At 48.2% G+C, this 12945-nt stretch overlaps 1 protein-coding gene across 1 annotated transcript in view; it reads right to left on the reverse strand.

The window, feature by feature from the left end:
* SLC14A2 (solute carrier family 14 member 2) overlaps positions 1-12945 on the reverse strand; it is a 61972-nt gene that overhangs the window by 8597 nt on the left and 40430 nt on the right. Inside the window, exons 10-17 of the mRNA XM_032245258.1 lie at positions 9941-10063; positions 7643-7725; positions 6762-6921; positions 5847-6036; positions 5391-5519; positions 4358-4550; positions 1356-1503; positions 589-723 (exon numbers count right to left, since the gene is read on the reverse strand). Of these exons, the coding sequence (XP_032101149.1) occupies positions 589-723; positions 1356-1503; positions 4358-4550; positions 5391-5519; positions 5847-6036; positions 6762-6921; positions 7643-7725; positions 9941-10063 (1161 nt within the window). The remainder of the gene's footprint in view (positions 1-588; positions 724-1355; positions 1504-4357; positions 4551-5390; positions 5520-5846; positions 6037-6761; positions 6922-7642; positions 7726-9940; positions 10064-12945) is intronic.

The following is a 12945-nucleotide window of genomic DNA, read 5'->3' on the forward strand; positions in this document are numbered from 1 at the left end:
TCAAGAAATAATGGATGGTCAAGGATGAGGACATATAAATCTAACAAATTGTTACCGTTGATCTAATTTCCTGGGACTCTGAACGAATATATATAACCAACAGGGATCATTTGAAGGACCTGTGGTTAATGTTTGGGACTTTAAGGCTAATGGCTACTGTAGATGATGTAAATCACCCAATTCCATGTGTAAGGAATAACCTGCATAAGAGTTGCTTGGTCAGTTTGCTCCAGCCCCCGACAGGAGAGTAGCAATCATAGGAGGCAGCCCAGGAACAATAACCAAACCTCCACCACCTGTCTTCATGTGACTCAGCATTGTGTACTCAGTGAAAATAGTGTTGCTTTTTGTTTTTAGATGGAGTCTCGCTCTGGAGTGCAGTGGTGCCATCTCAGCTCACAGCAACTTTCACTACCTCGGATCAAGTGATTCTCCTGCCTCAGCCTCCTGAACAGCTGGGATTACAGGTGTGTCCTGTAATGATTACACCATGTCCAGCCACTAGAATTTTTGCAGGGTGGTTTTCTTTGTCTGGATAGACATAGGCATCTTCTAAGATAGTCAGGGAACTTTGTGGGCAGTACCTACCGCAGGCGATGGCGAGGAGGTGCGTCTGCCAGGTGATGACGTAGAACATGCCTCCTATTGCTATGCACGCGAGAGTGCTGTTGAAGCCACACAGGCCGAAGTAGATGGAGTCAAAGGGCGTTGCAATAGTGAGCGCTGTGAGAGAAGGCAGGCATCAGGGTTGAGTCTGGGGTCTTACGGCGCCCATGTGCTGGCCTTGAAACCTACCACAGTCCTCAAGGCCCAGAGCCAGTTATCTTTTTAAGTAGTTATACAAAAAAGACTTCTGGCTTTATTCTTAAACATCTAAAGAAACAAATGGCCATAGACCCCCATGAATACTAGCAGTTAAGCTGGCATTTTTGAATGTTTGAAGAGATTCTTTGAATAGGGACAGAAGTCTGATTTAAACAGCCCAGAGAATATCCTTTCCCTGCCAAGAAAGAGAACCTCTCCTTTGTCACTGATACCTTAATTCTCTAATGGAGAATGACTCTTTCTTGTTGTCATTGGAGATGATTAACATGAAAATATGCCTGGAATACACTCCCAAACTTTAAATGTAGACTAAGGTATAAATGACTAATACCAAAACCTTTCTTGAGGGCGGCTGTGGCTCAGGGGAGGGTGAAAGGACTAGACCAAAAATGGAGAAACAAGGGACAGCAGAAGGAGAGAGTTCACGGGAATCAGCAGGTGGAGTGTTGTGAGAGCAACCATTTTATTTGAAGCCGGCCCCAGGCTCTAACCCCCTCACCCTCTAACCTCAGGGAAGTAAGGACACAGACCTGCTAGCATCCCCATGGTGGATCCAATTGCGGCGTGCAGGCAAATGAGAGGTGAGGATACGAACAGAGCTATGAGGAAGATGCCTCCAGTCCAGGGGTTATCACAGCCGTACACTTGGCCAATTCCAATGGGGATGGCTCTCAAAAGCTGTAGGCACAACAGGATTACAGGCTTATTATGGAGGCAATAGAGACAACCTGACCTTGGCTGCAAAAGACTTGCCGCCGAGCCCTCCCCACTCACGTTTTGCAACAAATTTCCAAGATTTCTATTTCTATTCAAATAGGTTAATTCTAAAAGGAACAAAAGCTTTATTATCTTAATCTTGAGTTCTTAGAACATGATGGATTAGGATATTGAGTTTCCTTTAGTTAGAAATATGAGTGTGAGGCACTTATCCCCTGGGGAAGAGAAACTGAAAACCTTTCAAAGTAGAGTGCTGTTCATTAGAAAAGTAATATATACTGATCAAAGTTGGAGTTAAAAAAACCTTTGTGAATTTTTTCTTAAAGCTAAAAAGATCATTAGAAGACAAAATATTAGACAGAAAAATGGCCCTGTATGTTTTCAAGAACAACATGTTTGGGGTGTGATTGTGTTAGTAAGGTCTGCGGGAGGAATTGGGACTAGTGTCCATAGACTCGGCCAGGAGAAGGTAGTATCACCCAGCATCTGCTGTTTTGATGAGTAAAGCCCCGGAGCACCCTGCTGGATTCAGTCTTCCATCTATCTCTGGGTCTGGTGGGGCCTGTCTTGTGAATGGAAAAGCACTTGAAAGAGTCTGGTGCCTTGTGGGGAACTGCATAAGGGTCCTAGAGTTTGGAAAGAGGATCCTGGAAATGCCAGCTTCCCCAGCCACAGGGACTGTGTTTTGGAGGGCCTGGCCAAGGCCCTTGGGCAGGAAGCTGAGGAGAGGCAGTGTCCCTGGGTGAGCCTGTGTATAGGTCTTCTCTAGAGAACTCTTGCAGCTGGACACGGCAGGGGAGGGAGATTCTGCAGCGCTGGGGCCCTCATGCCACAGTTAGTGTGTGGGTACAGGACACAGGCGGAGTGGGTTAGGCTGTGGGCTCAGTCTCGTGTTACCCAGTACAGAGAAGAGAACGAGGGCTCTGGCCTCACTATGCAGGGCAAGGGGGACAGGAGAGAGAGAGTTGTACACAGAGGCAGCAACATGGGCAGTTTTGTCCCCAGCCAGTTGCACTCTTCAGGGGGGCTCTCACTGGCCACAAGAGCAGAGGAACCCGTGGGGACTCAACATTGCTGGGAAGTTTAGACACTCCCTGTGACATTCACCACTTATTTATCAGAAACAGAAGGCTCTAATTTTAAAGGCCAAAAAGACAAAACGTATGAATCATTGTCATAACCCAGTTGGCCAGAAAGTAACTTCTTAAAGAACAATGCCACAAAATTGAATTTCTCTTTCCTGGAAGGTTGGCGGGGTTGGGGGAATTGTCTAAAGTGTTTGTACAGGATTATCCCTTTTTTCCATTTCTATAAAATTTCAAAATGTCTTCTCAACTGAAATTGTGACATAGAGAATGAAATATCTAAAATCTGCATTTTCTAACGTCCTCTCCCCATAGCACACCACTTAGACCAAGTTCGTCTCCAGAAGATATTAATTGGGTACACTAAGAACGGGCAGCTTAGGAAGCTGAACTGCCAGTGCAGCACCTTTTCTTGTTTCTGGTCCGAGAAGGTCCTCACACATACAAAATAATTAACAAACAAGGATGCAACTAACACAAATAGTTCTCAGCCAGGTGCAATGGTTCACGCCTATAATCCCAGCACTTTGGGAGGCTGAGGTGGGATGACCTCTCGAGGCCAGAGGTTTGAGACCAGCCTGGGCAACATGACAAGAGCCCATCTCTACAAAAAATCTAAAGAATTAACTGGGCCTGGTGGTGTATGCCTGTAGTCCCAGCAGCTCACAAGGCTGAGGCAGGAGGATCACTGGAGCCCAGGAGTTTGAAGCTGCAGTGAGCTGTGATTGTGTCATGCATTTCAGCCTGGGGGATAGAGTGAGACTCTGTCTCCAAAACAAAGCGAAAGCCACCTAATCAAATAGTTTTCTTGCTAAATACTGGTGCTTCTCAGAGTAAATTCAGGGCTCTTTCTGCTACACCATGCTGTTGCCTACTGTGGAAGGAAGGCTAAGAGAAATGAGGCAACATTATTTCAGAGAAAGTTCCTTCAACAAGCCCAAGTGACTCTGTGGTCAGGTGATGAGTTGCCAATAACAAAGTCTCAGAGTAAGTGCCAGACCGTGGGGCCGTTCACGTAACGGAAAGCAGGAGGGCCTCGGAGAAAACGTGCCTGATAGATAAGGCAGCTAATGGGCACATTTCTCCAAGCTGACTTAATGCTGTGAGTACAGCTTCTTATTAATCACCTTGGCTGACTTCTGGAGGTCAGGCTTATATACAGAATACTTATTTTTAAAAACTTTAAAAGCTCTGTTATATGTTTCTTAATGAAGGAACACCTGTGCTTTAAAATGTGAGCAAGCTTTGGAGAGTGAAGGGAATAAACTCTGGAGGCTGGAACAGTGACTTCTTAAGCCAATAGATGGTAGCATGGTGTGTATGACTTGAATGATTCTGGGTGACTGGATGAAAAAAAAATGCACAATGTAAGCTGTAAGCATCAAAAAGACTTTCTAAACATCTACAAAGAGCCCTGGCCTGGAAGTCAGGAGGCGGGAGTTCTAGTCTTGACTTTGCTCCTCCCTGATTGGCTGTAAGACCTAAGGCAGGTCTCTTAACTCAGCCTCAGTTTCTTTCTCTGTGCTATCATAGGGTGGGACCAGAACTAACCCTTTTTGCTCTCAGAAGCACAAGAGGGTGGTAGCTCATGAGATATGTATGCAGAGTGCCTGGAACTGTGTAATTGTTAACAATGATTACTTGTAGATGTTTCTGATGTGCAAAATATGCAAACACCACTAACCTCCAGTATGGGCAGACACTGCCCTTCCTCCTTCCATGATACCTACCAAGGGCACTTGGACCTCTGACCAGGTGATGTTGGGCACCGCGGATGCAGGCTGCAGCAGCATTGTGGGGAAGAAAAGGTTGTAGTGGCCCGTGGCTGCCAGGTACAAAGTCACAGTGATATTGAAGGGCAGTGTGAAGACTGGGAGGTCCCACTTGCTGAAGATGGTGCTCAGGGCACTGGAGAGGATGGGGCTGGTGGCAGAAGCATGAGAGATGCTGGTCAGGAAGCTGCCTGGTCCTAACATGAGACTGTGCTTCAGTGGGGGCTTCCTGTGCTCCCTAGAGAAAAGCAGCCCGCTGGGTATTCTCTGGAGCCTGACTGGCCCTGAGCAGTTCTTCCCCTGGGCCTTCTCCTCCCTGCATAGTGACAGGATGGGGTGCCCAGACTCAACTTCAGAAGGAGATATAAGGCAGGTGGCCTCAGATCTTCCTTGAGGAGTCCTATAGCTCCACCCCCAGGCATCAGGAGGAGGGCAGCTTGGGGAAGCAGAGGGGAGGGAATCACATTCATTCAACAAATGTTTTTTGAGTGGCCATGTGGACTGGCTTTGTGGCCAGGGTGCCCTGTGTTTTCTCGACATGGGGTAGAGCAGGCACTGGTGGCTCGCCTGTGGCTGGGTCTTCAGCCTACCCTGGGAGGTGGTTTTGGTCTGCCCAGGAGTCCCAGGGATTTAGAAAAGCTGGGGTGGGGGAGGGTTGAAAAGAGTTCTAGAAACTGACAGGACCCTATAGTGTAGCTCTTAACCAGTGTGGGCCTCAGTTTCTTTCTCTGGTCTCTGGCAGGATGAGACCAAACACCCTTTAATTTTAAAGAAAAATTGCTAAAAGGTGGTTGCTAATGGGATACTGTATATAGACCTAGCATGGGACTGCCATGGTATAAACGTAGTCATAATTTCCAGTGGGCATTTCTGATGTGCAAGCCAAATACACACTACTTCAGCCTTGCTTTTAGACAGACGGTCATGGGGTCGGGCTGAAAAGGGCGGTGGCCTTTGGTATGAACCCACAACCCCTCAAAAGTAAACTTACCAAGACATGGACATGACGATGATGGGGAGCAGCAGCCACCAGTAGTAGTCACCTTTGTCTGAGAACACGGCCATCAGCAGCCCCACCAGCACCCCGTTGTAGCCATGAAGTCCTGCTGCGATGGCCGACCTGGCGGGAGAGGGAGGGGCAGGTGGAGCAGGGGCTTCCCCAGGGCCTTTTAAATTTTCCTACTGAGTCAGATTCTTTTTATCTGGGGTCTGACTCCACACGCCTTTAAATAGACCACCCTTCTGGGAGTGAGGGGGGAAGACCACCCCATGAATCCTTCATATTTCTCAAGACCACATGTTGCTATGAAAAAATAACCAGGAAGCAGTCATTTTTAGTTATCAGTGTCCTTATTTTGCAGGGTTGCTGAGCTGGGAAGAGGAAGAATGGTCCCCGCAGGGAGGACTTCTTGGCTGCATGCTTGGACTCTGAGCCTCTGGCACTTACTTGTCCTGACTCAGGATGAGGGCTGTCAAAGTGGACACGATGGTACCCAGGCAGCCCGAGATGGCCCACCAGGGGTTCTGAACGAAGAGGCCGAGGATGATGAGGATGCCGCTGAGGGGGTTGTTCACAAACATCACCTGAGATGTGCCTCGGAGGACCCAGTCAAGGAACTGGAACACTGGGGACTTGTCTGAAATGGAACCGGGGCAGGATGTAGGCAGGAGCTCACTGTGGGAGGCCCTAGGTGAGCAGGCGGAGGGTGTGAGGGAATCTAGATATCCAGCGTGGGTTTGCAGGGAGCCACCTGCTGTCACCTGCCAGCAAAGACAGTGAACAAAGAACCCAAGAGAACATCTGACTGCCCAGAAAACTCTTGAGACCCATTGCCAGCCGGATGTGACCTTCAGGTTGTTTTTCTGGCAGGGGAGATTAGGAACCCTGAACGCTCTCTGCCCCTACAATGGTACCATGGGTTTTCAAGAAAATGCTCTTGCTGCATAGAGGGCATTAAACGCATGGCCTGAGCTCTGCAAAGACAGCTAAAGAGCACCTATTGGCATGGTAGTTCTCCCATGAGCCATCCAGATGGTGTTTGTTTAGAACGCTGGCTCTAGAATCCCAGTGCAAAAAACACCCATCTGCAATATTCAGATGGGATACTGGAGACAGCAGAACTGTTGTGTTCAGAAATAAGAGCTCATGAGCTCACACTCTTATGGATTACTCTTTATATTCCAAGAGGCTGTATGTCTGTTTTAATGGCAAAACCCCCAGCTTCCAGGAAAGACCACAGTCATGGAGCTCAGTCTAGTCTAAATCTAGTCAATAGGGAACCCCCATGGCAAAGGGCTTTCTGGGGATGGGTGGAGGTGACCTTTTTAGGGTGAGGGTCAGGGTTGCTCTGATAGATTTTACCTTTGAGTCCCTCTCCACACTCCTTCATCTCTCCTGTGATGTAGCTGAGGGCTTTGCTGACCCTTTTCCCACCAGCAGCCATGGAACTCCGAAGCCAGGATGTCTTGGAGGTGTTTGTTTCCACTTTTATCTCAGAGCTCTCCTCCATGGTGTCCAGATCCTGTCCAGGACAGAGATAGGCAGGAGGCCCCCACATCCAGTGGTTCTTACACTGAGAATTCATGTTTGTGGTCACTCAGGGACCACGTAAGATTTTCATTTGGTATTTCACTAAATTGCTATTTAACCTTCTGTTTCTGTAGATTAGACTGTCTTTTGTTTGACACAATACCTCATCTGATAGGTTTACTACCGTGAGGTACAATAAGATAACATGCTTATTCTCATTTTGTGGATGAGGATTCCAGCATGTGGTGGTTCTCATTTTCAAAGGTCAAACAGGAGAACTGAGATTCACTACAGATTTTTAGTCTTTTTTTTAAAAAACATTACTCTTACCGTACTATACTTTCTGGAAGAAATGGCTTTCTCTCTAGCATGTCTAGTCTTTAAGATGTAACTGCTCATAAACATAAGGGTATGAAATTGAACATGTAAGGATTCTGTTTTTGAAAATGGGCACCAGCTTATTTCCTAAATGCTTGAATACTGGGTTTAAAGGAAGCCTGATAATAAATAAGTCAAATAAAAGGAATATGAAAAGTCACAAAGTAAACCGCGAAAAAGACATTTTTGTCTCAGGTAATTACATTTTGGCAAATATGATTCTAGTGAAGTTTGCCTAAATTGGAGAGCATCGTTTTCAGCTCTCAGCTCCCTCATCTGCTGTGGGCTCTGTGACTGCAGGGCGCTGTCCCCGATTTAGAACACTCAGTACTCACAAGCAGCTCCACTGTGGGCTTCCGGTATTGACAGGGAAACGGGTCTTTGGTTTGTCTCTCCTGGTGTTCGCCTTTCCCAAACACTGGAGTTAGAAGGAAAGAGCATCATCAGTTAGGACACCTCTACTCTGGCACCTCAGAGGCTAATGTCCTGTGAGTCTCAAGAGCTGTTAGACTATGCAGTATTCTCTGTTCCTCCTGATGAGGCACAGAATCGCCTAGCCTTGCAGCTGGAAGGCTCTTTTGTTCTTTTACTGGGCATGGATGCATCTGGGCCCTTCCTTTGGGGAAAAAACTATACATATTCATATCAACAGGGCATTTTACAAGGAATTTAGGGAGCTCAGAGATTCCACTAACTTTTAATTAAGAAGCCCTCATTTAGCTCAACCTTGATATTTTTTTAGATGAGGAAACAGCAACCTGGAGGGACAGTGACTTATGTGTGATCCCTGAATCCAGGGTTCTTGCTCCTGTTCCACATGGGGAACTTGCAGGTAAACAAAAAACAGCCACGACAAAAAAACAAACTTAGATGTTGGTGAAGCCCTTCATTTCCTGTTCACAAAGTATGAAGCTGCCTAAGCCGTGAGCCACGCATGATCTGTTTGAATTTGGCCATGACTCTCCTTACCTGAATAACCTCGGGCTGTTCTTTTTTTAAAGGTATTTTAGTAGCAATGGCTGGTTGGATTAGGACAAGAGATATCCATGTAATCACTTGAAGCAGATTTTGGTAAGCCCTTGTAATTCTAGAAAACTCTTATGATGTGGCTCTAAACATATATATATATTTTGTTATTACAGGTAATTTATGTTTAGAGACGACCAATTTCAGTAGGGTTTTATGCATCATGAAAGATGTTCAGGCCCTTGGAAGTTTTGGCCTTGATGCTTTGGTTCCCTCCTGTGGTCAAGTGTGAGAAGAGCAGGCTGGGCTCTGACAACACTGTTTTCAGACTGAATTGCCTGATCCCCCCACCCGGTTCTGCACTCATGAGTTGTCAGGGTGTCAAAACACTAGAAGGGATGCATCAGAGACACTGTGTTCCCACTTCTGAAGGAGCAGGGACTGCAGATACCAGTGTGGTTGGGAGGTGACACCATTCAGGAGAAACACATTCATTTTGAAAGCTTTGAAAGGAAGAGGAAGCAGAGAGGATCCCTTGAACTTTGAGGCCTGTGTGTGATATGCGCACTGACCCGCTGCTTCTGTCTGAAGCTCCTCTCTGCTGGTGCTGCAGGGTGCTCTACCATGCTCTCTCCGACACCAGCCCCTATCCTATGATGATGTTAGGAGGAAGTTATTAAGCCTTTGAGGCAAACCATGGTCTCTTCCACACTCTGCTGAGGGACCCCTGTCAAAGACAAACTCCTGAGCTGCAGGGGCCTTTGAGACAGGCAGTGTTCTAGGCAATGCCCTCCCCACCCCGTGTCTTTTCCCAAAATCATTCGAGGTCCATTTCTCTGGGCTGGCTGACTTTTGGTATGAAACAATGAGACTTGGGGGAACTGGAGGAGGAAGGTCACTAAGGCATCTTCTGGGGAGCATGTGATACTGCACTAACTTGGGAATCACTTTTATTCCCAGCAGTGGCCCTAGCTTGCTGTGTGACTCTGGGCAATTCTGCCCCCTCTCTGGGGGTTGGGGGCGTCTCTGGGATTAGATTGCCTCTGTGTCCTGGATCTTCATAAGGCTGCTCCAACCTTGCAGCTGGCTGAGGAATTCCCCCTAGACTCCCGTTTGCTGCCACACATTCTCAGCTTCCACACCCAAGTTTCTGGCTTCTCCACCTGTTCAGCTTTAGCAGCCTTGGATACCCTCTTCCTGGCCTTTGGCAGCCCTGTCCCCACCATGGGTCTCTCCCTGTGCCCCTGGCCTCCCCACCATTGCCATAGGTGGGAACTTTCCATCTCTGGCCTCCTAGACCAGTGGTTTTTGATGTGGTGGCAAGTTAGAATCTCCTGGAGAGCTTTAAAAGCTCCTGATGCCCACCCAGGCTGCTCCACAGGTGTATTAAATGAGTCACTGGAGGTGGGATCCCAGTGATTCCAATGTGCAGCCAAGTTGAGACCCCAGAAGCTCACTGCCTGTCCCAGCGCCAGTCTCTCCAAGACCCAGGGGGCATCCAGACACATCCAGAGAACTGTGGCTTTGGTCAGAGGTCAGGTGTGAGAGGTCAAGTCTGACTCCAGTGGGTGTCCCCACCACCCTGTGAAGTAGGTATTGCCATTGTCCCTGTTTTGTTAGAGACTAGGAAAGCAGGGATCCAAGCGTGAGGGGGAGGAAATGCACACCTTTGCTCCTCCTCCGAATGGATGACCACTCGATGTGAAATACACTCCTGTGCTTGGAGAGCACAGCCTCTGAGCCCTCCTCCACCTTTGGGCCTGTTGTGGGTGGCTGCTCCCCACCTCCACCTAGCCAGGGGCAAAACAAGACAGGTCAGTGTCCCACCTGTTCTGCACCTGAGAGAGCCAAGCAGAGAGCCAGGAAAAACCACACAGATGCTGGGAAGGAGAGAGCAGTGAAGCCTGAAGCTGGAGTAGTAATTGCATCGGTCCCTGCATAAAACACCTATCTTCTCTATTTCTCCCATGAAAACTTCTACTTTCTCTCCCCACAGTAACCTAGGTTATAGCCTGCCAAGAAATGGATGAACAGTTTGCCTTATTTCTCTAGCAAGGAAGCATTCTAAGACCCACTTAACTGCAACTTGCACTGGCATGAGCAGGTGGCAGCCAGCATCTTGGACTTCATCTATGGCAGGGAGTCCCAAAGCTGCCTGCATGTTAGAAGCACTCAGGTGCTTTAAAAAAATGCCTCAGTGAAGTTTGGGACTTCCACCAAGATGGCCGAATAGGAACAGCTTTGGCCCGCAATTCCCAGCTAGAGCAAGCTAGAAGGCCAGTGATCTCCATATTTCCAACCGAGCTCTGAAAGGAGCAACAGATCTCCCAGCACAGCACTTGAGCTCTGATAAGAGACAGACTGCCTCTTCAAGTGGCTCCCTGATTCCCATTTATCCTGACTGGGAGACACCTCATACAGAAGAGCACAGGCTGACATCTGACGGGTACACTTCTGGGATGAAGCTACCAGAGGAAGGAATAGGCAGCAATCTTTGCTGTTCTACAGCCCCCGTGGGTGATTCCCAGGCAAGCAGGGTTTGGAGTGGACCTCCAGCAAACTCTAACAGACCTGCAGCAGAGCAGCCTGTTAGAAGAAAAACTTAAAAAAACAGAAATAGGAAGATGGCCGTTTAGGAACAGCTCAGGATTGCAGCTCCCAGTGAAAGCGCAGAGGGTGAGTGGATGACGCATTTTTATTGCCCACAGACTAGGAAATTCCCGGGAAGAGGTGCTCCACGGTCGCCAGCGCGGCTGTTTCGGCCAGCGAGGCTGTGCCGGCCAGCGCCGCTGCTTTGCCCTGCGCGGCTGCTTTGTCGGCGCCCCGGAGCCGCGGTTCTCTGTACAAAATACACCGGTCCGGGTGCCCTTTAGGCTGGTGATTGGAGCCACGGGAAGTCGCCCGTACGCCGGTTCAAAAAGGGGACTGAGCAGAGAACCAGGACAGTAGATTCCAGGGGAAAAAAACAAAAAAAAAGCGCCACAAACCTCAGTGCTGCTGTTTAAGCCAGCGCAGTGAGTGGCCGCAGGGGAAAACAAACAGACCCCGGCGCCTCTTCAACAGGCGACTGGAACACCAACTTAAAAAAGGCTCTGAGGCAGGGAGCCAGGCGATCAGGCTCGGCTGGTCCCACCCCCACAAGAGAACAGCAACCAGAAACTCTGGATTGAGACTTTCACAGCGAGTGCAGCTGAACCCGGGACAGTCCAGCTCTGTGGGGGAGGGGCGTCCGCCATTGCCGAGGCAGCCCGCCGTTGCCAAGGCAACCCACCATTGCTGAGGCAGCGTGCCGTTGCCAAGGCAACCCGCCACAGCAGAGACTCCGCCCCAACAAAGGCGGGCCACCATCCCCAAAGCAGTTCTAACTACACCCATATAAACAGGACTGCAGGGAAGTTCACTAGGCAGCTGGGCGGAGCCCACAGCAGCTCAGCAAGGCTGCTATAGGCCGACAGTGACTAGGCTGCCTCCTTGCTGGGCTGGGCAGGTCTGAAGGGGGAAAAAAAAAAAAAAGAAGGCGGCAGCATAACGGAAACTCATAAATAAAGCCCTAAATCCCTGGGACAGAGCACCTGGGAACAAAAAGCAGTTTATGAGTACTGCTACAGCAGACCTAAAAGTACCTGCCCAGCAGCTCTGAATGAACAACAACAGAGCTTGCAGCTCACCGTTTGAGCTCCTATAAAGAAGAGACCGTCTCCTCAAGCAGCTCCCTGACGCCTATATATCCAAAAAGACACCTCATAAAAGAGAGATCAGATTGACACTAGGCGGGTATCCTTCTGGGACAAAGATAGCAGAAGAAGAAAACTGGTAACAACCCTTGCTGTTCAGCAACTGCTGCAGGTGAACCCCAGGCAAGCAGGGCCTGGAATAAACCTCAGCAGACCTACAGCAGAGGGGCCAGACTGTCAGAAGGAAACCAAGAAACAGAAATAACCTCATCATCAACAAACAGAACGTCAATCTGAAAGATTTGAGACCCAATCTGAAAGCCAGCAACTACAAAGTCGACAGGTGGATAAATCCTTAAAGATGGGAAGAAACCAGCGCAAAAAGATGAAAACACCCAAAACCAGAACACCTCTCCTCCTAAAAGGGATCACAACTCCTCACCAGCAAGGGAACAAAGTTGGAGGGAGAACGAGTGTGATGAAATGACAGAATCAGACTTCAGAAGGTGGGTAGTAAGAAACTTCTGTGAACTTAAAGAACATGTTCTAACCAAATGCCAAGAAACTAAGAACCTTGAAAAAAGATTTGACGAAATGCTAACAAGAATGGACAAAATAGAAAGGAATATAAGTGAATTGATGGAGCTGAAAAACGCAACACGAGAACTTCGTGAAGCATGCACAAGTATCAACAGCCGAATGGACCAAGCAGAAGAAAGGATATCAGAGGTCGAAGATCAACTCAATGAAATAAAACGGGAAGGCAAGACTGGAGAAAAAAGGGTAAAAAGGAATGAACAAAGTCTCCAAGAAATGTGGGACTATGTGAAAAGACCTAATCTATGTTTGATAGGTGTGCCCGAATGCGACAAAGAGAATGAATCCAAGCTGGAAAATACTCTTCAGGATATTATCCAGGAAAACTTCCCCAACCTAGCAAGGCGGGCAAACATTCAAGTCCAGGAAATACAGAGAACACCACAAAGATATTCGTCAAG

Source organism: Sapajus apella, unplaced genomic scaffold, assembly GCF_009761245.1.
Source record: "Sapajus apella isolate SASKATOON/1434 unplaced genomic scaffold, GSC_monkey_1.0 scaffold57, whole genome shotgun sequence".
Lineage (NCBI taxonomy): Eukaryota > Metazoa > Chordata > Mammalia > Primates > Cebidae > Sapajus > Sapajus apella.